This window comes from Podarcis filfolensis, assembly GCF_964270895.1.
Source record: "Podarcis filfolensis genome assembly, chromosome: 2".
Classification (NCBI taxonomy): Eukaryota; Metazoa; Chordata; class Lepidosauria; order Squamata; family Lacertidae; genus Podarcis; species Podarcis filfolensis.
In genome coordinates, this window is record NC_139605.1 from 81684908 (window position 1) to 81710235 (window position 25328).

General features: G+C 44.1%; 2 protein-coding genes and 1 long non-coding RNA gene across 10 annotated transcripts in view; 1 reads left to right on the plus strand and 2 right to left on the minus strand.

Moving 5' to 3' along the window:
- Positions 1 to 1190: 1190 nt before the first annotated feature.
- LOC310755199 (UPF0575 protein C19orf67 homolog) lies at positions 1191 to 13526 on the minus strand. 4 transcript variants are annotated; one of them, XR_014544220.1, is made up of 8 exons: positions 11688 to 13526; positions 8494 to 8795; positions 7259 to 7403; positions 5206 to 5306; positions 4169 to 4354; positions 3810 to 3932; positions 1416 to 1928; positions 1191 to 1361 (listed from the first exon to the last, which is right to left on the minus strand). XR_014544220.1 is itself a non-coding variant. In XM_083597608.1 (7 exons), the coding sequence occupies exons 2-7, from the start codon at positions 8769 to 8771 to the stop codon at positions 1754 to 1756; spliced, it is 1005 nt and encodes a 334-aa protein (XP_083453734.1). In that variant the 5' UTR covers positions 8772 to 8795; positions 11688 to 13526; the 3' UTR covers positions 1191 to 1753. The 4 variants fall into 4 exon arrangements, 3 of the variants coding, with proteins under 3 accessions (XP_083453734.1, XP_083453732.1, XP_083453733.1); XM_083597608.1 differs by having other exon boundaries at positions 1191 to 1928; positions 7259 to 7400; XM_083597606.1 differs by having other exon boundaries at positions 1191 to 1928.
- On the plus strand, positions 10428 to 25219 carry LOC310755205. The gene is made up of 2 exons (XR_014544226.1): positions 10428 to 10835; positions 25004 to 25219. It is a non-coding gene; the product is annotated as an uncharacterized lncRNA (long non-coding RNA).
- Positions 17508 to 25328, minus strand: part of PKN1 (protein kinase N1) — a 61867-nt gene continuing 54046 nt past the window's right edge. For all 5 annotated transcript variants that reach the window (XM_083597588.1, XM_083597589.1, XM_083597590.1 and 2 more), the window contains exon 22: positions 17508 to 22950. In XM_083597588.1, coding sequence (XP_083453714.1) covers positions 22747 to 22950 — 204 coding nt within the window. In that variant the 3' untranslated portion in view covers positions 17508 to 22746. The remainder of the gene's footprint in view (positions 22951 to 25328) is intronic.

Sequence of the window (25328 nt, forward strand, 5' to 3'; positions counted from 1 at the left end):
CCAGTTTTTCTGCAAACTGCCATGAGTTTCCAGGCATGGTTTGAAGGTGCTAGCACTGACTTATAAAATCTGCTGGTGACTTTTAGCATTGGCACCATTGTTTTCAATTATTGTTTTTCATGTTGATCTGGGTGGTTCTTTTAAAAAATGGATTAATGTATTTTATTGTTTTCTGTTAGAAGAAGAAGAGGAGGAGGAAGAAGAGTTTAGATTTGATATCCCACTTTATCACTACCTGGGAGGGAACCTTTGGGATGAAAGATGGGATATAACTGGAAATAAGAGTCTGGGAGCTGCGTCCCTAAGAGAACACTTCTGCTCCCATGAAACACCCAGCCTGCTTCCCCTGAGGTCTCCGGATTATATCCCATTCAAGCTTCCACCAAAGCAGGAAGTAAGAATAGGAGCAGTATACAAACACTGCTTTTGGCATTTGCTACAGAAGCTGACACAACAAGCAAAGCCTGTTTATGTTAATATTATTAACAGAAAATTCATATTTAGCGCTTGCATAAAAGTGATAGGATTTTTGAAGCTCTCAGATTTTTGAGTGGGGGCAGAGACATGCTGAAACTCAGACCACCCCCTGGGACAGGCTGTTTCCATGACCACCTCAAAGCTCTGGAAGTTCATCCTCAGAAGGGTGCAAAGGCCCAGCTTTATGGGCTCGCTGGAACCACTGCAGGCATTTTTGTATTGTCAAGTGTTTGAACATACAGTGGTACCTTGGGTTACAGACGCTTCAGGTTACATACGCTTCAGGTTACAGACTCCCTAACCCAGAAATAGTACCTCGGGTTAAGAACTTTGCTTCAGGATGAGAACAGAAATCGTGCTCCGGGGGCGCGGCAGCAGCGGAAGGCCCCATTAGCTAAAGTGGTGCTTCAGGTTAAGAACAGTTTCAAGTTAAGAATGGACCTCCGGAACGAATTAAGTACGTAACCAGAGGTACCACTGTATATTACTGCTGATTTTTTTTTTTTTGGCCTATTTCTTGTTCTCTTATGTTAACTAAATCATGTTCTAGATCTGTTCTAAATATTTTTTTAGACAGCTTTCTAATTTTGTGCACCACCCTAAACATTGTAAAAATGAATTGCCAAGACTGGAGCTGAAAGGTGAAAGGATATTGCATCTGATCGTCTCCAGCACCCTTCTACTTCTGAGAAAAGTTCCACACATCAGTAAAATTGAGCCTGAAAATAGTCACCACTTCTTTATTGAGAAAGCTATACATAGGCATTTTAAAAATAAAAAGCTTTCTAGATGTTCCCGCTTAGGTATTTCAGATACTTTGACCTGCCTTAAGCCACAAGTGACTAGAGCTCAGAGGGAAACAGGGAATTCAAAGGCAAATGTGACTTCCAGTTCTATCCTGTTGCACCTTGTAAAGAGGCACACGAGAGCCTCAGTACTTTGGTGATATGGCTTATCTCAAAGTGGGTTGTACCTGTTCAGTGGCCAGGCATAGGAAGCCAGCAGAGGAGCAGGCAAGTATATTCTTGTTCAAAAAATATCACTCACATCTCATTGCAAGCAGTGGAAGCACAAAAGAATTAACATTAGGAAGGGGGGGGCTCAAAATTTTTCAACTTCAACACAAAAATCCTAAACTGGCATATCTGCATGCCAATATTTAGCATGACCTCACTGTGCCTAATGTGAGGGTAGCATCTTATGCCACATATGTGACATTGGTGGTGGCAGGAGGCAGTGGGCTGCCCCTTGGTGGCATACCATGAAGGTACGTTTTTCACTGCACCTGTTCCCCTGAGCTCACCCAGCAGGAGGACTCGCGGTTCAGCAGACCGGCGCTCTGAGCACTGAGCATCTGCACCAAGAGGTCCGTGGCGAGCGTGTGGGAGGGTTCCTCAAACCCGATTGTCAGGAGCTGCTGGTAATCCCCCATGGGCTGGCGGCACAAGACCCTGTGGGAAGAAAAGGCAAAGGAGTGGTGGCATTCCTGGCATCCATGCTATTTTTAACGTCATTTGAAATTAGTTTGAACTCATCACTGCTTTTATTGTTTGGGGTCCTATATACCACAGTTGTGATTCAGTGGTACATAAATTGATTGATTGATATAAAAACCTAAACATCCAGTTCAGCCCCCTGATTTTAATGAGCAGTCACTACAGCATGGCTACATAGGGTTGCCACTTTTGTTCTGACAAAATACAGGGTCGTGGGAGGGGGCGGTATTATTATTATTTCCATCTGGTGCTGAAGTGACTTCAAAGCAATCCATTACAATCTATTGCGTGCCTAACAGGATGGCCCCTCTGGAATTTGTTACACACACAAAGACAAATTTGTAAATCTGTCTGTTTTTGGCTACCCAGAGCTTAAATACATGACCTTTCAAACACCCTTTAAAGCACATGCACTTGGAGAGGATCCCTAACTTGAGAGAGAGAGAGAGAGAGACTTGAAATACAGGACAAAACTGTATCTATATAGGACATAAGCATTTTACATTGAAATACGGGACAACCGTGTATTATATAGGACAGGTGGCAATCCTACCGGCTACAGAAATACACAGGAAGGCATGTATAAAGCCACAGGGGAAGCCAATGTGGTCTCCTTCAGATACTTCGGACTACAACTCTCATCATCCCTGACCATTGGCTATGCTGGCTGGGCTGAAGGGACTTGTAGTCCAAAACATCTGAAGGGCACCTGGAATACCTTCACTCTGCATGCCACCTTGCACTTCAGCACACAGCTATGACTAAGCTACATTCTACATTTGCCACTGTCAGAATGTGCCCCTTACGAGTACATCTTTTCTCAGAAGCAAGAGGAAATTCAGTGTTTGAAGGTGGTTTGTGGTGTTGTTTTTATTTTCATGCTTGTTTCTTTGCATTCATTCTTACAGAAAGCACAAACCAGCATTCAGGCATCAGTCTTCAGTCATAATATTGAATCAAGTGCCAGGCATCAGCTGCACTTGTATTTACCATAGTAGAAAATGTGGGGGAAGTTTCAACCCACTCATCAGATAAGAGAGAAGCTGCTTGCCATGCACACATTTCAAGCTATATCCCACAATGCAGAAATGCCTTAAAATTACAACTGTGTTGGAATCTGGAACTGTTGTGATCCCTGGTTTAAAGTTCTTCCTGAATAACTTCCTGTTACATGTCTGGGAGGGTGCCAAAGATAGTGCAGACAGGAGCAAGTGTATTTTTCATAGTGTATGTGTCTGCTTCACTTTCAAAGCTTAAAATAGGGAAATGATGTTAGATGCTACAGCTGGGCATCTTTTCCAACAGTGTTTAAAAGAATCAAAGAATGAAGCCCATGATTTCTAAAAGAAAGGCACATCCTGAAGTTAACTTGTGTTGCTTTAATAGATTAAATAGATTTTAATAGATTAATAGATTTAATAGATTAAATAGCTATTAGCTTTAATAGATTAAAGTGGTGTGCAGAAAGAAATAGTCTGGCGAGACTGCTGGTTGAAGGTAAGTGTAGGTTTTAAATGTGGCCAAGATAGCATAGGATAGTGTTAATCTATTGGCTCCGATTCATACTTGAAGAAGCAGGAAGGAAGTAAAGCCTGAAAGGAAGCAATCTGCTTTACCAACAAGTACTAAAAAGAGAAGAACAGGTTGTCTTTCTGTCTGTTGCCCCCACCGGGTTCAGGTAGGTTATTGAAAGCTTTGGTGCACCCCCTGTCTTACTTGTTAGGAGATCTTGAGTATGCAATATTGCTTTGTAAACATAAAGCGCATTGGGAGACCACACAAGACTCAAGTCAGCCCACCGCTGTTCTAGACAGCACTTCCCTGCTGCATGCTTACCAGGAGAGCACATCGGAGCTGTGGTCACTGTCAGGCTCCAAAGGCACCCAGCGCCCAATGGACCAGAGCTTCTGCATCTTCGCTGTTGTCTCATCTCCGGTATCCCGGAAGCACAGGAAGTAGCTATAAGAGAAGGACAAGGTTGCAGTTAGGCAGTGAAGAATGGGGATGGCCAGTCAAGCAAGCCTCAGGAAAAGTGGCAGTGGAATAAAACCACACCAAGACCTGCATCAAGTAGCCTTGAAGTGGAGCAAAGGAATAAGGTGGGGAGAGGGGGGGTCAGTGCCAGATATGGCTCTCCATTCAGGTCCCCTCCACCTACACCGCATATCTCCAGGGTGTCCTGCCCTGCAACTCACTATTCTGTCCGGGGTGTTTGATTCCGGCAAGCAGAGCCTTCCAAGATATCGAGGTTCCAGCGCATCTTCTTATAGAGGTTGCGGGGAATATGGGCAGCTGTGTAGGGTGCTGGGATGCAATATCGGAAGATGGAAACTTGTCGCAACTCATTCAGCCAAAACTTTCCACAGAAGAAGCATGAGACACTGGTAGTGATTGACAGACAGACAGGTAAGAGCAGCTGTGCGTGAGATCGGATATAGAGCACATAACTTACAAAACACATGCAAAAAGCTAATGATTACATTTTCCAGTTAAACCAGTTTTCCAGATGTTTGCAAATATAAAGCTAGATTGCTATAACTGAATGTTGGGTTTGAAATATATTTGCCAGAAACTGAGACCCAAAGCTAAACAATTGGGGAGAGATGTGGGAGGACAATGTAAAATAATAATAATATTGAATATATTTTGAAAGGGACTTCATTTTTAAACCTGCTATTTGAAAAAAAAATCTAACTGGAAGACCTTATTGGTACAAAGAATCTCCTCCTGCCTTTGGACTGAATCTTGTGTGCTTCATGGTATGCAGAGAGCTGATTTATTTCAATGCTGTGCATTCTATTATTTAAAAATTAATATTGTTTGGCATTTATAGACTGCAGGTTGGATCCAACGTAGACCTAAGTGAAAGCCACTTGGCAGTATAGTTGTTCCACTGGTGAAATGTTTTACGCCAGTAGAGTATTGCTGTGTAACTGAATGCATAAGCAGGTTGCTGGCGACTTCATTGCACAATAGATTGCACAATCTGTTGTGCAAATATAACCACCTATCAATTAAAACCATCAAGCAGCACTAGCTCAAAAATTAACAAAAGCTGCATGGAACTAATAAAACAGGACTAAAAGCCAGCAAGGGGAAAAACAAAATGGTTGTAAGAGCCAAACTCTAGTGACTAGCAGGCACCAATTCCAGAGCAACCTGCTCCTCCTAGCACTCTGGGGCCACTTGTGCCACACTTAGGCACATGCAAGTCTTTGAGACTGTCTCCTACCTGAATGGGTCAGTGTCTTCTAAAGAGACAAAGCTGAAAGAAGCATACATCAGCACCAGTTGCTCAAGCTGGCAGGCCAACTGCTGGGAGATCTCCAGGAGCTGTGGGGGAAAGTGCAGAATTGCAAATTCAGGATGCACAATCTTAGCTGACTGGGAGTTTGGGCACAACAAATCCACTTCCCCAAAAGTTTAGACTTTTTGCAGTAAGGAAAGTGACAGGCGAAATGCTCTGGAGCATGTGGGATTTGACACAACATCATCTAACCTCCTTGCAAGCAAATTGGGATGGGTGCTTAATAAACAGGTTGTCTGGAAGTGCCCCAAAGGCTTGAAAGGGCAAGTTCTTGAGTAGTGGGAAGTGAGAGAAGAGACCTCTGTCCTTCTGGTTGCATACGTCTGGAAAATCCCGGACATGCCCTTAAGGGTGAAATGTTTTGTGCCAGCCAAGCTCTTCATACCTGGATTTGTTTATTTAATTATTATAAAGGTATATATCTACCTTTCTAATGCATATATATTATTCAAGGCAGTGTATAGTAATTATAATTACAGCAGAAAAATACAATAATAAACATGAATGTAAAAATAAAATACAGTAACAGAGACAGGCGTGGCTGATCAAAGTCAGTCTTCAGTAAAAGGCACTTCGACCTTCAGCCTGCCCAAATGAAAACAGAAGGCTGCCAGAGAGGAGGAGGAGGTCTTCTAGATTTCATGAGGCAAGCTGTTCCACTGGTGCGGCTACTGAGAAAGCCCTATCCTTTGTCCCAAGAGCCATCCTTACACAATGGATGAGTATCTGCCAGAAGCACAGAGGGTGGGAAACTAAGTCCAACAGAATTTCACCCTTGGTCAGCTATGAGTTTGCTGACAACAGACAGTAAAGGAAAGTGGGTGAGAGTTCATCCCTTTAGTCTGCCTCAGATCTTTGACCAACCCAGTTGCTGACCTTTAATAATAATTAAAAATAATTATTATTTTTACCCTGCCCATTTGACTGGGTTGCCCCAAACACTCTGGGCAGCTTTCAACAGGATATACAAAAACAAAACAAAACAAACAAAGAAACAGAATATCACACATTAAAAGCCCTTGTACTGAAGTGTATTCCTCCAGATTGTATTGGGGGTCTGAGCTATCCCTGCTCTTTGTGGATGTAGGAATCAAATATCACGTGCTAAGGTCATATTGCCTTTTCCCATTTAACATATATTGTGTTTAGCAAAGAACCTGCTAGATTCCTTCCTTTCTAAAAGCCCAGCATTGAAATCAGAGTTATAGTTATACCAAAACTATGGGTGGTATTCTGTTAACAAGTCCAATCAGCCCAAGGGTTTATGCTTGCCCAGCAGGGTTTCCCTCCCCCTCTCCTTCCCCTGCATGCGGCCTGTGCCCTCTCCAAATCTGCTCCGCAGGGTTGGTGAAACACCTAAAACAGAGAGAATGTCCCATGGCACAAGGAGAAATATTTCTTGAAGGAACTACTTAGTGCTACATTGAATTCCATCCTAATGCTCTTCCGATTTCACTGATTGCCCACTTCACCCTGAAATAACTTGTTTCCGTAGATTTCTCCTTCCCAAACTACACACAGTTGTAATGGGAAAACAATCTATTTGCACAGTTGCTTCAATGAGTAATATGAGATTTATTATTATTTTAAGCAGAAGAGAAAAGACTCCACAACTGTGAAGAAGAAAGGGAAGGGCATTGGCCAAGGATGGGCTGGATGCTGACTAGAAAATTCAGGTGCAATTTTGGAATGCCAGACAATAAAGTTTGATTGCGAAGGGGAGGAGGGAGCCCTGATTCAAAAGAGACTTTTAGTGTTAATTTCAGTTCTTTTTCCAGAGCCAAAGATTGTAGCCTTTTGATTCCAAGCACTTCTTCCATAGAACCCCCTCCCCCCCACACTTTTTTTTGGGGCCTTTTCAGATCAGTTCTGCAAAGGTGCAAACAGAATGTCATGTAAGCTTTTTGAGCCAGTTTAGATGAAGCGACCAGTTTAGATGAATCCTCTATGGGGATTTCCCTCCTTGGCCCAGACTCACACGCCTCCTCACTGGTTCCTGTGGGGGTCTTAAATAAGGAGTGCAGCTTCGCGCTGTGGATTCCAGGTAGTGGAAGTAAGGCTGGCACATCTGCAGGAACGTGGGCATGGCTTTGGCAAATTGCTCCTTCTGCATTCTGTCTCTGCTGAAAATAGGAGGCCCACAATATGGTCATCACACAGGGAGGAAATGCAGCGACTCTCTTTGCTCTCCACTCCAAGCCCCTCTTCTTGCTGGGCACATGCTAGACCCACACTGCATATTCTGCTACTGGGGAAGTGCATCATGGCCACAACCCAGGGCTGACTTGAGGGTTCTGGCACCGTCCAGCTGCAAAACTAGACTGGACAGCCCCTTGGCTTGCTATCTCTCTGGCAATAATGTAGTATGGAAACTTCATTCCCAAGCAGCCCATCAACTAAAGAGTGACCCAATAAGCCCTGTGCATTTTCCAGGTCACTCCAGGTACAGTGGTACCTTGGGTTACACACGCTTCAGGTTACATACGCTTCAGGTTACAGACTCCACTAACCCAAAAATAGTACCTCGGGTTAAGAACTTTGCTTCAGGTTGAGAACAGAAATCGTGCTCTGGCGGCACAGCGGCAGCAGGAGGCCCCATTAGCTAAAGTGGTGCTTCAGGTTAAGAACAGTTTCAGGTTAAGAACTGACCTCCAGAATGAATTAAGTACTTAACCCGAGGTACCACTGTATTTCCCCTGATCAATTTGGCCTAATTGGGGGGGGGGTCCCAAGAAGAGGGCAAGCCTCTTGAGGAAGAGGAAAACTGGGTGTGTAAGTCTCTCTCTCTCTCTCTCTCTCTCTCTCTCTCTCTCTCTCTCTCACACACACACACACACACACACACACACACACCACACTGTGGGAGATTAAGAGGTCTCCATTACATTTGCCACTTAGCAAGAATCCAAAGGGTACACAGGAACTCACTCAAAATCAAGCCCCAATAAAGCAGAGATTCAGCAACCAGAAAATTTGAGGGGATCTAAAATTTTGGGTTTCGTAGTTAATGGAGCTACCTTAGACATCACTCTGCCCTAGGACTAGGCCAGCCAACCAGCCAGCCTCCCTCTTTCAAGTCCCTGCTCCTCCCTAATCTGCAGTGGCTTCATAATTACAGTTGCCTCAAAGTGTCTCCCCAGCAAACATGTGGCCTGCCCAGATTGCCCAAAGACTGCCCACCTCTTCCCCAGCCCTGACTCAGCCCCCTGCCACCTGTACAGCAGGTACGTCTGGAAGTCCTCTGCTTTCTTCAGCAAATACTTGAGCTTTTCCGTAATGGGAGCCAGGAGTTTCTCCAAAGTTACGTTCATTTCTCCAGGCGACTCTGGCTGGGGTGGGGCGCTGCTCAGCCAGTGGGTCTCTGCTGTGGGCGTGGAGATCAGGCAGAGCCCAGGGCTGTGAGGACTGAGGCTCAGGGTGCCTTCAGGGCTGGAAGAGGGAACATCCAGTGAGCCATCAGGGAGACAACTGTACCCTTGCTTGCTGGCCATCTTCAATGACCAGCCTCAGGGAAACTGCCAAGAGAAAAGAAGAAAGTTAAGCATCAGGACAGCTTAAAAGTAAAGGTAAAGGGACCCCTGACCATTAGGTCCAGTCGTGACCGACTCTGGGGTTGCGGCGCTCATCTCGGTTTATTGGCTGAGGGAGCCGGCGTACAGCTTCTGGGTCATGTGGCCAGCATGACTAAGCCGCTTCTGGCGAACCAGAGCAGCACATGGAAACGCCGTTTACCTTCCAGCTAGAGCGGTACCTATTTATCTACTTGCACTTTGACGTGCTTTCAAACTGCTAGGTGGGCAGGAGCAGGGACCGAGCAACAGGAGCTCACCCCGTCGCGGGGATTCGAATCGCCGACCTTCTGATCGGCAAGTCCAAGGCTCTATGGTTTAACCCACAGTGCCACCTGCGTCCCAGCGACAGCTTACCCATCACCCATTACCCATTACCAATCACCCATTACCATCAGGACAGCTTACCCATTCCCAAAAGGGCTTTAGGTTTCTAGACCAGTCCTTTGCCCAAGCCCCCCTGTTACGAGCCAGTGAAGTGTAGGAGATAGAGTCCTGTGTTCAAACTCTGCTCTCCTCATGAAGTTCACTGGGTGACATGTGGCTATTTGTCTTATCTCAGTATGTAGAACCTGTGCATACTGTTCTGAACATCCAGTAGTGTTACAAATGGGTTAGACGTTTGACATTTTTATTGTGTGTTTCTTACAAAAGATATGCGGGCAGACATGCAACATGGCTTTAAATTGGGATCCTTTATATTTTATTTGTTAGAGATTTCTTACCCTCCCGTTACAATAAGGTGCAAGGACAGCTTACAACAATAAAGCACACTATTATTAAAACAAATAAAACAGTTAAGAGCATAAAACAATAAACGTGCAAAAACAAATAAAAACAGTTCCATATATTTTTTAAAACCCCAATTAAAAACAGTTCAGTTTATAAAAAATTCAGTATGATGTAGCAGGACTCCCCTTATGCTCTTAAAATTGCTTTACAAATGGCGACTGCAACAAAATGTTTCAGTGTATCCCCCCCACCCTTCACCTTGTCTAGTCAGAATGAAACAAGGAGCTTTGTAGGTCTCTGATGGGGGTGAACCTCAGGAGTGGAAGTATACCCTTTTCCCACAGCCCAACTTCTAACACTTTGCCTGTGTTGCTATATGACCCTAGAGGCCTGAATGACTCACACCTGGGCATTTGATAGCTGCTGTTGTAAGATTGGGGCTTGGTCATGAGAGGGTTAATAGACTGCTACAGGAACTGTTGGGAACTTTCTGAATGTTGGTGGACAATTCATTTGTTAGGGAAATTACAGGTAAATGTCACACAATGAGAAGGAGCTAGCCGGGAGATAGGCGAGAGTCATTTTGGCCAAAGGCATCCTTTTCTGTCTCCTCTAATCTAATCTGTGTCTGGGAAAGGGAACAAAGGAGGTGGGCTGAGGTTAGACTGAGGTCAGGGGAGACACACAGGGAGAAGGCTGAGCTGAGGTTTTTGGGCTGCTTAAGCATTTCTGGGGATCTGACGTGGGTACCTTGGCATTTGCTTTGTTGGCATCTTTGTGCGGTCTGCCTTTACCTATCAGTTTGTAAATAAACTCAAGTATTAGTCTCCAAAGCAGAACCCACCTTTAAATGACAATTCTGGAACTTGGGAGGAAAGCTCTAGCATGCAAGTGCTCAACTGAAACTAATTAAAAAGTTTAATTCTATTCATTTGGGTCTGAATTGAGACAATGGCTTCCTGTCCCGGTGCAAGTGCTCATTTACTCAGGTGATTCTGTCGTCACCAATTATCACTGCTGCTATGATAGGCCATTTTGCGAGCATTTACATTATGCTTGAATTGTCACAGAGTGTACTTGTTACATTCTATTCTGCTGCCATTTAATGCCTGCCTTTACACACACAGCCCTTTGCATTAGGAGTGGTGAGCCAGGCCAAAATGGTGAGTAGGACAAAAGTTGATAGGGTATAGAGAGACTGCCATTTCTCCCTGCTGGCAGGCAGCAAAATAAAGCAATCAGAGCAGCAAACAGGTAGGAACTGCTTCCTATCATTGTATTTTCATACTAGTAAATGGTTAACCAGTTGAATTGCTACCTTTCATACAGCTGTTAAAGGAACAATAATTGATAAGGTTGTCAATGGCTGCCACCTATGATGGCTGTGCTCTGTCTTCATAATCTACCTCAGTACTTGATTACTGCAATGCACTCAGTGTGGAGCTACCCTTGGACCTGGTCCAGAAGCTGTAGCTGTGGCTCGACTGTTGGTGGGGACAGACTACTACCACCAGCACATAATTCCAGTGCTGAAAAGCTTGTACTGGCTGCCTATACATTAATGGGCCAAGTATTAACTGACAAGGCCCCTAATAACTTGGGTTCAGGATATCCTTACTTAGGGGCAGACATTGGTAATCTTTGGTAACATGGCACCCTGTGCGAGGCCAAAATTGGACACCTCCAAATGGATCTTCTCAATTTTGTGCCCCCTTGGCTTGGGGGAAACTACCTATATTGTCCTAAATCAAGCACTGCCTTATTTCTTATATTCTGGAGATATCACTGTGATCTTTCCGGGGGGGGGTGTGTGTGTCTCCGTTAGTAGTCCCCCATGGTTCAGAGGAATGGTTCGTCTCCACCAGGAGCCATGCGAGGGTCCAGTTCTGTGGAACTCACTCCTGACTGAAAATCAGACAATTTCCTTCCTTGTTGAACCTGCTTTCTGCTTCAGCAGGCATTTTAAGTTGTTTGTGTTATCTATGGTTTTCAGACTGATAGATTCTTTTAGTGATTGTGGTGGGGGAAAGCAGGCTAGAAATATTGGAAATAAATAAAATATGCAAATCCCCCAATTTTAATGCCTGCCCCCTCTACAATACTCACTACAAGGTGTCAGAAGCCTGAAGAGGCCAATGCCCTCCCCTCCCTTTAAGATGGGTGTTTTTTTAACTGACTTCCTAACATTCTATGTTCAACTGCTCTCAACCATAGAGTTAAATCAATAGGCCTGCATAAGCTTCTGGTTTCTTTGCAGCCTCCTGCCCTCCCACCTGCCTGCTCTATCTCTGTAGGATTATGGAGCAGTAGATATCTTTGTGTGGGTTGGGAACCTGTTGAAGAAAATGGAGACTTACCTGTAGCAGACACAGAGTAGTCCACACACTGCTAAGGTTATAACTGTGATGGCCCCACACTTGGCCAATCTGGACTTTTCTAGAAAGCTATGACCATCAGGGTTCACCTGGAGGGGGCCCATCCCAGCCAATAGCCTTTTTGCCACCTCTGGTGGCAACATGTTCTACCCAGGCAGGGCTTCCTTCTCCTCATTTCAGAATCCAGAACAGGTGACACAATCTTAGTGATGAGAAAGGCTAGACGTATGGCTGCTTGTGGACCACTCTTCAAGAATACAAGTGCACAGCTAAGAAACCCGTTTTCTCCTTTGAGTGTCAACATATTGTCCCTGCCGTGGCTGAACAGCACATGTTATTGTATGGAAGAAGGCTGGGTAATCCTGAATCCTTCAGTCACACATTTACACACTCTGCATCCTACTGTTCCTGCACTAAAACAGAATAGCTTCACCCAGCACCACCTAATAACTGAATTATAAAAAAGGAAGTTCTCTCTGAACAATATGACAAATACCTTCATGGTCTGTTTGTATTCACTGCAGCTTCCCAAAGGTTCCCAGCCGGGACTTGAGAGTTATCAGCTTCACCATAACTATAAAGCACTAATGGCCAAAGTAAACATTACATACAAATGTATGCAATAAAACTGTGGTGCATGGAGTTTTTTAAAGCAACAAGTTGCTTTAGGGGGAGGCAGCTTAGAGCACCGGGGGAAGGAAGTGCTGAATTTCTTTTCCCCACCCAGTCTTTCTCTGCTGCAATCAGCCACTACTGCCCCAATCAGCTGCAGCTCCTCCTAGAATCCAGGTGTGCTTGCAAGGATAAATACATGTTTGGAACTCCATGATAGGAGCCCCTCATTTGGAATGAAGAAGTGGCAACATTTCCTCCACCTGCTGAAAATCCTCTCTGAAGTTGCTTTTCTCTTTAAAAATCAGAACAGAGAGGCTTTGTTACTCCCACGTCTTGGTATGTGGCACCTAGATTGGCTCTAAGTAAAAAGAGATTGATTCCTCTGGCCACAGATTGAAATTTACAGCAAAGGGCCAACTCTATTGTCTCAATGATCTATCAACTTCATGTTTAGGTAACAGGTCTAAATAAGATCAACAGCAACTATCCTGGGATACATTTAGATCCAGCAGGAAGGCAGAAGTGGGAAAAGGCAGACATGGAGCTAAACTCATGACCAGGGCCATGCACCCCAGCAGGCATTGTTCATGTGCTTATGCTCTGCACATGTGATGCATGCTGGTTGGCACCCTTGTAGTGTTTGTTTGCATAGGTAACATGCAGCCATCAGACAACATGGTGAGGGAGCTGCATTGAGAAACTGGAGGCTGGAGCTGTGTGTGCCCTGTACCTGCCTCAGCTAGACTGCTACCTCCAGGAGTGATGGAGAATTCTGCTTTTATCAGGTGTTGGCAGTTTAGTTCACTTGGCTTCTGGACATGGGGGGTGGACACATTTTCCTTTACTTTCAAAAGCAAAATGCTTTGGAGAAGTAGTGAGGATGTCAGAGGATTCAGACTGGAAAAAAGGGGGGGCCGAATTGCTAATTGATGTTTGCTTATTTACCCAACTGGAAGTAAACAAGATTTGCATTCACTGTTGTTATAGTTTTAAGCCTGCATATATAATTGATGATTCCTTCCCCGTTTTCATTCCATTTCCTTTGCCCTGAAGTGAATGGTGTGGAGTAACATAACTGAATATATAAAATTCTGCCACAGTGGGCAAGGAGCCAAACAACATAGTTTTTGTCAGAAGACGAACTACAACAAAACCCAAACCAGCACTGCATGCAGTCTACACAGGTTGGAACTGAAATCAATGTCTTCTTACATCCCAAGAACAAATTTTGTTCCAGTACCTCACTGAATTCGCAAGGGGAAGTGTAGCAGGGGAAAGTTGCATAGGTTCCACACTGCTTATATCTTGAGCAAAATAGGAGCCAAGCATTCATTTCCCAACATCATCTTCCATAGAAGAGGAAAGCAGTGGAGGTTTAATTTGAGATCTAAGCCTCTGGTTATCTCCTTTCTTTCTTTGTATCATATACTAGCTGCTAAGGGCTGAGCTGAGCTATCACAATGACAGCATGCACACACTGTCCCTTTAAAGCACATCCAAAACACATTAGTTAATGATAATTAAGAGTAATAAGAAATGCAGAATAAGTGATAAAGAATGGAAAATCATCAGAGGTGTTGATGGAAGTCTAAAATATTGTATAAGACAAGAAGTTATGTTATATGATTGCTGGAAATGATATGTTTAAAAAAAACTTATAAAAATGTATAAAAAACAACAACGAAGAGTTACAATTCCTAGCAACCCTTAACAAACTAGTGTTCAGAATTCTTTGAGGGAAAGAAGTTGTTTCGGATGTGCTTTAAAGGGATAGCATTTACAGGTTTTAGGAGCGTGGGTCTAACTTACATCTCCCAGAATGCTTCCATGAACTTTTAAATTTGCATTTGAGCCCCTGCTATGCAATGTGATAATTTGTAATGCAAAGGAAAATGTGTGTGGATGGGAAGCAGTTATAATCTGAATAAGCATCCTGTGTATTTTTTCATTCACATTGCAAAGTGCAGCATAGTGTGATCCCAGGGATAGTCAACTCAAAAGTAAGCCTTGTTGTATTCAGTGGGATGTACTCCTGGGATATGAGGGGACGCGGGTGGCGCTGTGGGTAAAACCTCAGCGCCTAGGACTTGCCGATCGCATGGTCGGCGGTTCAAATCCCCGTGGCGGGGTAGCTCCCGTCTTTCGGTCCCAGCTCCTGCCCACCTAGCAGTTCGAAAGCACTCCTAAGTGCAAGTAGATAAATAGGTACCGCTTTATAGCGGGAAGGTAAATGGCGTTTCCGTGTGCTGCGCTGGTGCAGGCTCGCCAGAGCAGCTTCGTCACGCTGGCCACGTGACCCGGAAGTGTCTCCGGGCAGCGCCGGCTCCCGGCCTCTTAAGTGAGATGGGCGCACAACCCTAGAGTCGGACACGACTGGCCCGTACGGGCAGGGGTACCTTTACCTTTACCTTACTCCTGGGATATAGCTCCTCCCACCCCTGACCATTGACTGAGTCAGCTGGAGCTGATGGGAGCTGGATTTCAGCGACACAAGGGAGTGACACATTTTCCATCCTTGTCTTTAACCTCCAAGTAATCAGTTTCCTTATGTGCTTTTGGTCTTTTCACACTCCGCTTTGGGATGTGGTGAACCAACATTTTCCAGTAAACCTGTGAATACTGAAGTTTCTTTCAGGGAAAGATACAGACTTATGCCATGCTTTCTCCTTTTGGATGGCTGGGGTGAGGAGTGGGGTGGACGTCATGCTGCCCAATTGCAGAGAATTGAGCAGCTGTCGTTGCTCTAATGCCAATTTCTATGGCTTCAATACTAATACTATTCAGGATGACTCATCTGAATGCAGAAGGAAGGTTGGTCTAGAACTAGTACTCCCTTACACTCGCTTGACGATGGGGGAACTCAACCTTCCTGGGATGTTGCCTCCAGAGCAGACGCAGGATTCCTATAAGTTAGCACATGGGTAGGCAAACTAAGGCCTGGGGGCCAGATCCGGCCCAATCGCCTTCTAAATCCGGCCCGTGGATGGTCTGGGAATTAGCGTGTTTTTACATGAGTAGAATTTGTCCTTTTATTTAAAATGCATCTCTGGGTTATTTGTGGGGCATAGGAATTCATTCATTTCCCCCCTCAAAATATAGTCTGGCCCCCCACAAGGTCTGAGGAACAGTGGACCAGCCCCCTGCTGAAAAAGTTTGCTGACCCCTGAGTTAGCACTTGAAAGCAAATTGTCCTATGGGGTATGATGAGAGAGAAGCAAAATGTGATGGGGAATACCCGTAAAGGCACACAAAAAACTCCCCAAGCAACTGTTCTCGTGTGGAAATATATTGTGTATGACTGTGTTTGTATGTTTCCATACTTTTTAGCTGCTTGACCACTTTTTCTTTGTACTTCAAAATACTTGCAACTTTCTACTACATGTGCTGTTCCATTATCTGTAAAGCCATGAGACTGCCGTTGCCTCTGTGTCAGCAGTACCTGCTACAGTTAATTACCAGTAAAGAGCCCTTTTTGAGGGTGGGGGGAGGGGAGGACAAGGCATCATCCTGCTCCAGGATAAGGAGAAAAGGATCTGAAGGGTGGCACTGGCCATGGGTGGTGGGGAGTTGTCAGAAAGCCCTTCATAACCATTCATTCCCCCTCCACATGAGGAGGCACCCTGGGGTTATCTGAAGAACCTCCCGTAAATAACAGGTTTCATGGTTTTTAATTCCTCTTACCAAAGCTGCCAAGCTTTGTTCACGCCATACGACGCTTGTTGAATTGCTCCAATCTGGACTCACATCTATACGCCCAACAAGTGCTTGCCTTTTCTCAGTAAACAGCCACAGTAGTAGTAGTGCAATCTACGGTAGTTCTTCACTGCTTCAGCATTTTTTCCTCCCATCCAGCTTTAGTAAGAGTGTTGCCAGGTGGTGTTTACTGTGGAACTGATGCTGCTCATGCATTCAAGGGTTGAGTTTTTCTTTCTTTCCTTGCAACATCCACATGTCGTCAATGGCATCAAAATGACAGCCTGCATTTTTATCCCTCACTTAATCAAGGTTTAAAAATTCCGTAGAAAATCTGATGCTAAAAATAACCTGTTAACGGTGGCCTGCATGTGATATATGAATGACTCACTTTGCAGAATTAAACGCCTGTCTAGAAGCACCATCATCCCTTAAAGCAAGCAGAGGCAGATCTGACTTTTTCACCTTTGCTGGATTCTGAAGAGGATAAAAGAAAAAGAAAAGAACAGCCTCTTGCAATGGGCTCTATGTCAAAAGGTGGTTAGATCTCCACCTACCTCACACTAACAATGGACATAAAAAGTCAGTCATGTGGTCCCCAGAGCATAAATATAAAGGACAAGGTGGTCTAGCCATGCTACCGTCCCCTAAACCTTTTCACAGTATGGATACTGGTTACTGAAGCTTTCATCTTCCAGCCTACTGGAAGTGTCCTGCAGAGTTTTAAGTAGGCAGGAAGATGAAAGCTTCACACACATAACTTGGCTTCACTTCAGTGGTGGGAAAGCAGGTAGCAAGGCTGCTGAAAAACAGGACTGTGGTCCAACATCCTTAATAGCTGTACAGAGGAAGAAATGCTAACAGGGATGTAGCACACCTGCTGAAATTCCCTCTATGCAGCTCTTACAGGTGAAAAGTACTGCCCTTTCTTGCAAGCCGCCATACCAGTAGCGACTATGTCTTATTGACACAACCAGTTCAAGCTATTTATGACTCACTCCAAATGGTGGCCCAGCATGGATTAGCTGGGGCATTAAGCCATTGATAAATTCTGTGTTTTTCCTTTAGTAAGTCATATGCAAAAAGGAAAAGAGGATGCAAAGAAATTTCTGGACACCCATTGCTGATAACTGCCAAAACATGATGTGTGCCGTGTAACAGAAGTATCACAGCAGGAGGGTTTAATAATTTATAGACCTGCAACATGGTCAAAGTCTTTAAAGATTAGGCATCAACCTCTTCATTGATTCAAATGAGTTTAATCTAACGGTGAATTTCCATCATCCTACAGCTCAAGCTGTATACAGAATGCAGCACATTAGGAAGGAGACCAGAGTGAGCAGGTATGAAATTGGTCTGAAAACATTTTTTCAAAGTGGCAACTTCAATATCACACAGATGTACAGCGGTGGACAGGGAAGGAGGTGCTTTAGCCGAGGCACATGGGAAGAAGGGGCTTTCTAACCACCTGTGACAGGAAATGGCTACGTGTGCTATTTTGCTTGATTGCTTTAGCTAATTCCCTACACTTTACAGAGAAATGTTCTGTACCAGCAAGAGGTTGCAGATGAAGCTGTCCACCTTGGGAGGAATGATATACAGAGGAATGATGTCCACAGAGATGGCAATCCATGTTATCTTAGTGACACTTTGGAAAAATTAGCTTCAGCCATTAGAATAAGGTAGCATTGTCTAGTAGGGAAAAAGCAGACTCGTTTGATTTAGTTCTGTTAACTCCAATAGTAAAAGGACAGTTTACATGAAAGGAAATACAGGCCAATAGCATAAAGCAATTGTACACTAGCCTATCACCATAAAGTCACCTGCTACAAGACTCTAAGTCATCCCGGCTGCCCCTTTGCATTATAAACCAGGTACACAGATCAAGCACATTTGTAGCCAGAGACGGGAAGGTGAACACAATCAACTTCATCAAGATTCCCTTTCATTCAACTCTACTCCCAACTTCCTGATAGCATGCTAGTGACTGTTCTGGTATCTGATTATGCTATTTGCGAGAATAATAGGGCGCTAAAGGTCCAGTGAGGAAACAAAGGCTGCTGGGAGCATATCTTGCATGGTAGGATGACTGAAGATGGAAGCAATCATAGGATGCAATCTTTTAATTTCTCTATAGTGGAGTAAGCCAAACAAAGTGGACACAGAGTTGAGCCCAGCAGGGGGCAAGAGGGTTTAAAATCAGAAGGAAGTTGACCCTGAGGAATCAGCATTGAAGAACTGCATCCATTCTTTCAACTTCCCCACCATCACCCCCCAAAATGTCCCCACTAACGAGCAACAGAATGTGGAACTTTCTGCCCCTGCTGCACTCTTGGTCTCCCTCCACAGTAAACTAAGCCAGGGCTATGTGAGTGGAGCCTGTGCTTAAAATCAAGATTCTGCACCAAGATAACCTGAATTCTGTGAGCTGTATAGATCATACAAAGTACACAGATTTGTATGTATTTACTTGCTTTGAACAGGCAAAGAGAGCTATGCAGAAAACTGAAGCCTGGGATACTAAAAATCTTTTGCTTCTCCTTTGGCTTCTGAGATTTCTGTAAGACATTACGGACATGCTTTCAAGAGCATAACTGTGACATTAAGAATTAGAAACTTGATTTTAGGAAAATGAAAGCTGAGGTTTTAATGTGCTGGAGTCTGTGTCCAGAATCAAATTTGAAGCTTGCTAACACAGCCCCAAAATCCAGACTGCCCCAATGTTTCACTGCTTTACTGCAGAACACGCTATCTGTGCTTACTGCAACACTCTCCCCCTTTCCAGCCTATAGTTTTAAGACTTGGGAATCATGGTGCTCCATATCCAAATATTGCACACTATCTATCAGAGCCTCCTCCACCCCCCCCCCACATTAGCTACCCCTCTTCTGCCAAAATTTACCCACAAAGTCAGTGTTAGAGTTAAGAACGGAACCCAAGAGACCTTGGATCCAATTCATGGAAGGGCTGGAAACAGAACTGAGTCCTGCCTTTTGCCCGAAGGAGAGCTCTGCTCACTTGCAAGGCTTTTGGTCAGATAGCCTCCAATATGTTAAGGACTAAGTCTACACTTTAAAACTCAAGCTTTATATAAGCAGAGAAGTGAAAGATCCAGACAGCATTTTGTGGCCACAGTGCGATTCTGGACAGGCAACAGAGGTAGTTACAGTAAGGTAGGAGACTCAGTAGGCAAGACAGAGTTTCAAGTCCACAGCATGACGGTGTCTCCTAGCACAAAATCCATACAGCTACTAAAGTTTGGACGTAGCCCTGTAAAAGATGTAAGAGGCAATGCAAGCAAAGAGGCACAGAGGAAGTTAACAGTGTATCTGGGAACAGAAGCTACTACTCTCTTTCCAGAGTACAGGCTGAAACACAGAAGCCTTAAAAGCAAGCCCTCCCAAATCTAGGACAGAACAAAAAGCCCTGACTTTAAAGCAGGTTGCACTGCAATTCAAGACAAGTAGGCTCAAATTTGTCAATTGTGTTAAAAGGAAAGGAGATCAACCAGCATGAATCCAACATACATACAAGGGCCAAAAAAGAATGAAGAAGAAAACAAACTCCAAGCTGCTTCAAGAAGCCACATATGCTTCAGTTCAGGAGAGACTAAGTGGCAGAGCAATTTCTTCCCCATACAAAATGCTAGACAAAACCCTGGCCCTAGTTCTCCTGCGGCAGCAACCTTTACAAAACCCTTTGGTACCCCCCCTTTAAGAGGCAAAGCTGGAATTCTCTCCCTCCAACCCCTGTGGGACGGGACCTTCAGTTCTTTCTTCAAATAGCCCCCAACTCCTGTGTTTTGGTCTCAAAACAGAATTGCATGAGCCTGGTAAAAGATGAAGTTGAAATAGGGGAAGACTGCAAATAAGAGGAACATCCCCTGAAAGTAAGTAGGAGGCTGCAAGTATGTTCAGGAGACTGCCCTGTTCTGAAGGCGTAAGGAGGCCCTGAGCCCTTGTGCTGATACACTAGAAGAGGAGAGGTCCGCTATAACCTCCTGGCCAAAAAGACAGAAATAAATTTGCCTTTTTAAAAATGCATACTCAAAGAGTAACTAATCTGTGTTCAGTGATCTCAATAACCCTTTGATACATGAAACTGCTGAGAGTACTGTAGTAAAAAAGGTGTGTTTCCTCATTCTTTTCACATAGGTTTATGGGCAGAGTGAAACTTCTAAATCTGTCTTCCACAACCTGATGGCTTCCATGTTTTTTCCGACAACAACTCCCAACAGGCCAAGCCAACCTGTATTAGAGGAGGCCAATGTGAGTTGTGATCCAAAACACTGGGAGAGCACCAGGTTGGGGAAGGGTTGCTAATCAACGTTAAAAACCCAAGTAGAGAACCAGGTAATAGTAGCTACGCCAAACTGATCACATATAAAAGGGTATCATAGCGGTCATGTGATATGAGCCACAGAGCATTTATCTTGAATGCAGCTCACAGCACCAGGCAAGAGTTTGCCAGTATTTTTTAAAATATGTAATATCTATCTATATATAATGAATCTCAGGAACATTCGTAGGAAATGAACAAACAGTACTCAGGACAGATTTCTCCAAAGGAGAAAGGAGCAACGTAACTCTGCAGCATTTATGCTCAGGATATTTCCATCAAGGACCGCTAATGGGGAGATGTTGCCTCCATCAAACTTCTTGCACTCGTAAGAGAATTTGCTTGGGGCCCAGGCAGAGCCACACTTACACCAGCAACGGCTGTTCTCAAACTCTTCCCTATAGGTGCACATTGCCCCTTTCTCAACAAATCTCTGAACTGCCAAAGCTCAAGCCCAGGTTAGAACCCCTTACTCACCCTTCTGTGAGCTAATTTCTCCCTAGCAGAGCAGGGCAAGGAGGATGTTGTCAGCACTGAAAAGGGGAGGGTTTTGGTTTTTTTAGAAAGCTACCCTCCAAAATAAAAAGCAAACCAGGAGCGGAATATGGGGATGGAGTTCCCAAACCATCACCTATTCCTACGTGAGATGTGCTTCCTTAGCATGGCAGCTAGCAGATGTCGCTGCAAAAGCTGGGACACGCGATGGAAACAACAAAATGTTAAGACATGATGGTGATTTCCAAGTGGTAGATTTGAATTAATAAACGTTGCTGAAATTCATTATTATCCGGGCTCAGTGAACTATTCTGTCTAGCTTGCAATACTTGGCTGTATTATGAATCAAGTGTTGTTTCCTCCTGAGAAGTTCCTCTCCAGCTTTGTATGTTAAACAGGACTCTTGAATGTGCATGGCCAGCAGTCGGCAGAAGAAGTGCCAGAAGTCAGCTGCTGTTTAGTAGGCACAGAAGTTCTTTAATGTTAACTGCTACTTCATGATGAAACAAGCTCTCGTTGATTGCTGTAATCTACGTGACCAAGCCCACCCAACCAAGCAGCCTTTCGTTTGGCAAATGTGACCTCTACCTGGGTCAATCAATGATCCTGACTGTTTCTTGCAAGCACGTTAGAAAGCTCTCCCTCCCACCCTGCATATCTTGACTTAAAACCCTCCCTTGGCCTCAGGTGAGTTTGTTCAGGGCATGTTTGTGTGCTTGAATTTCTGCCATGGCTGGCACTGGGGCAGGTGAAACCATTCTATGATTCCCAGCAAGGGCAATATAACAATGCACCTATGTGTTGTGCTGTCAGCACACATGTGCCAATGTTATGAACTGGAGAGAATCTGGGGGGCCAAAGCAGGCAAGCTTTCCTCCCAAAAGCTTACACATTCAGAGCTGGTTCCATTATAGAGCCAAGGGGAATTTGTCTACCACTGAAGTTTGAACAACCAAACCTTTACAGTACATTTTTAGAGAAAAGATGCAAGACAGTGGTGCAAAACAGGACAAAGAAGGTTTCCCCTTCTGGGTTAGGAGTTCAAAACATTGGGTTTCAACAAAAACACCAGAAGGACAAGCCATATCTTTTTTTTTTTTTAAAGGAAGGGAAAAAATCTCAGGCATTTGTTAGGTCGGGAAAAGGCCTTTTGGCCTCTGTGGCTCCAACACCTATGGATTTCTATTCGTGGGAAAGCCTATTTGCTCATTTTTGCAGGCAGTTTGGGAATCAGTGGATAAGCACATGCTATCGCAGAGACTCCGCTGCCCAAGTCTCGGGGCCAACAGCGTCTGTTCTATTGGGCTTGGCCGTCTTTCTTTCTATCTCTTTCTCTGCCCCTCCCCTAGAGCTAGCCAGTGTCCGAGTGTCTGCATGAATGATACTGTGTCCTGAAGGGTGCAGAAGTACTTCTGGGGCTTTCGCGGTCTAGGCTCAGAGCTGGCATATGTCGGTGAACGTTAACTCTACACCCATGAGGTTGGCAGTGCTGCTGGGCTGTCCCAGCTCCACTCGCAGAGCTAACAGCAGGGCTAGCAAGCGTCTCGAGTCACTGGTGGAGCAGAGCCCTGCCCCATACAGGGCTGGCAGTGGTGGTGTTTTTCTTCTTCTTTGGGGGTGGGAATCTCCTTGCCCCCCAACTCCTAGAGCTAGCAGGCATTGGAAACATAGTCAAAGTCCTTGAAGGCATCCTGCTCCTTTTGGGTGAGGGGCCGTGATTCACGGGGCGGCGTCAGCATAGCCGCTTCGGCTGTGAACTCCTCGTCAAAGTTGCTGATGTCTTCGCGGCCCTTGACTACTGGCACAAATGGTGGCTTGATCTTGCGGGCCAGCAGGGCTTCCCAGTCTATGCTCTGTGGAGATAAGAGAGAGAGAAAACCATCAGGGACTTTTGATAAATATCCCATGGAGGGCTGTGAGAGAAGCTGCATGGTACTGGAATGATACAGCAGACAATGCAGTAGGAGCAGCAATATAGACCAGCACACATTTAAAGCAGTACCATACTGCTTCGGTTATTCCCAAATAATTGTGGGAGCTATAGTTTGCTAAGGGTTCTGAGAGCTGTTAGGTGACCCCTGTTCCCCTCACAGAGCTACCATTCCCAGAGTTCACTGGGAAGAGAGACTGATTGTTGGACTATTCTGGAAACTGTAAATCTTTTGAGGGGGTCTCCTAGCAACTCTCAGGACCCTTAAGAGACTCCACTTCCCTGAGGAGCCATGACTGTTTAAAGACGTACAAAAACCAGTCATCAACATATATAAATCTTTGTTACCAATTTGATATACAGGGATTGAGGGAGGAATGAATATAGAATGAGAGATCTCAGTTTCAACCACACAGTGGGAAACTGTTTTAAGTGCTATAACAAGGGTGTCTCTGGACCTTAAATTGAGGCTCCTACAACAAAAAATATTATTTATGAAGGTACATTCTTTCACCTTTGGTGGACATGCCCAAGGATTAAGACTTTCTGGGAGATGATCTATAATGAAATGAAAAAGGTATTTAAATATACCTTTCTGAAGAAACCAGAGGCCTTTCTCCTGGGCATGGTCGGCCAATTGGTGCCAAAGAAGGACAGAACTTTTTTTATGTATGCCACAACAGCAGCAAGAATACTTATTGCAAAGTACTGGAAGACACAAGATCTACCCACCCGGGAAGAATGGCAGATGAAGGTGATGGACTACATGGAACTGGCGGAAATGACTGGCAGAATCCGAGACCAGGGAGAAGAGTCGGTGGAGTAAGATTGGAAGAAATTTAAAGACTATTTACAGAAACATTGTAAAATTAATGAATGTTAGAAGGATGTTGGAATGATGTTATGTGGCTTTAGCAGAAAAGCTATAAAGGATTTGGGAAAAACTGACTGTTAATTGGTGAAAGGAGGGAAAGTAAAGTTACATTATATTAAGATAAATTACAGGACAAAAATTTGAAAAGATGGAAAGGATTTGCTGAAACAGATAATTGAACTAGAATACAAAAAAGGGAGGTGTGAGGAGGTCAAGGAAATAAGCTAATGAAAGATAAGTTATGGGAAGATTCGCTGTATTTTTTTTCCTGCTTTTTTAATGGATTTTATTTTGTTGTTGTTGTTTTTTATTTCTTTTTCTCATTCTTGTTTTTTCTTTATTGTGATGTGTTGTATTGTTTTTGTTTAAAATGGTGTTTTTTGCTTTTTCTTTCTGTAATCTTTTAAACTTTAATAAATATTATTTTTAATAAAATTTTATTTAGAATATACTGGACCCCATTATGTTTGTTAAAAAAAGGGCTATCTAAGGTATCTAACTGTTGGGGATTCAATAGGGATAATGCTTCTGTAAAACATATTGTTTTCAAGTGTCCTATATTGAAATATTTTTGGCAGAAGGTAACTGAAACTATCAGCAGAACTGTACGGAACGGCCTTACGTTTACAGAGCAAAATATCCTTTTGAATTATATGCCCAGCACATGGAACCTTACAAAAGGACAATATGAGTGGACTCTCCGTGCCCTTACCACGGCAAAAAGACTAATACTAATGAACTGGAAAAATAAAAAAGTGGCTCTCTTCTACGATTGGATTGAAGACTTATACTGTAAAAGGTTAAGATCTGGTGAAGTACAATAACAACTTTCTAAAGAAAAAAAAAGTGGTATGATACTGCTTTAAATGTATAGTGTGGATGAGGCCTGGGGCACTCTTTCCAAATGGTGCATGCTCCATGCTGCTCCATTGCACACCACTAGGGAATGCTGTTGTGCATGCAGAGAAAGGAGCAGCTTCTTCCCTGGTACAGGTTTGAGACAGGAAAACCGCTAGCTAACAATGCTGGGAGTTTTTCATTTACACAGCATGTGTTTTGAGTGTTTTACATAATGGGATAATGTATCCATAATCCTTTACAGCTCTAACATGACAAGAGCCAGACTTGAGTCTTGGGGACAAATACAAGGTCACCACAAACGCATGAGAAAGAGAGATGGCTATGCGGCCCCTTTTGCAGACGAACATGTTTATCACAGCTTTTGAGGACCTGAGTGATCTTCATCAGATGCATGGAGACAAGACTCTGGGTCCATGAAAACTCCACAATAAATTTGCTTGAGCCTTTCAGAAAAGGACCCACAAGTCTTGCTCTTTTTCTGTGACAGATTAACACGGTTGCTCCTCTGGAAGAAGTGGGGTAATCACAAAAGTACCATCCCGGCTGTAATATTAGGCTGCCGCATA

Coding starts and splice junctions, on each gene's coding strand:
- LOC310755199 (XM_083597606.1), bottom strand. CDS start 8,771: ATGGCCAGCAAGCAAGGGTACAGTTGTCTCCCTGATGGCTCACTGGAT. Junction 7,404..8,493: donor CAGACGTACCTGCTGTACAG/GTGGCAGGGGGC, acceptor TCCTATTTTCAG/CAGAGACAGAATGCAGAAGG. Junction 1,929..3,809: donor AGCTCCGATGTGCTCTCCTG/GTAAGCATGCAG, acceptor TTCTTCCCACAG/GGTCTTGTGCCGCCAGCCCA.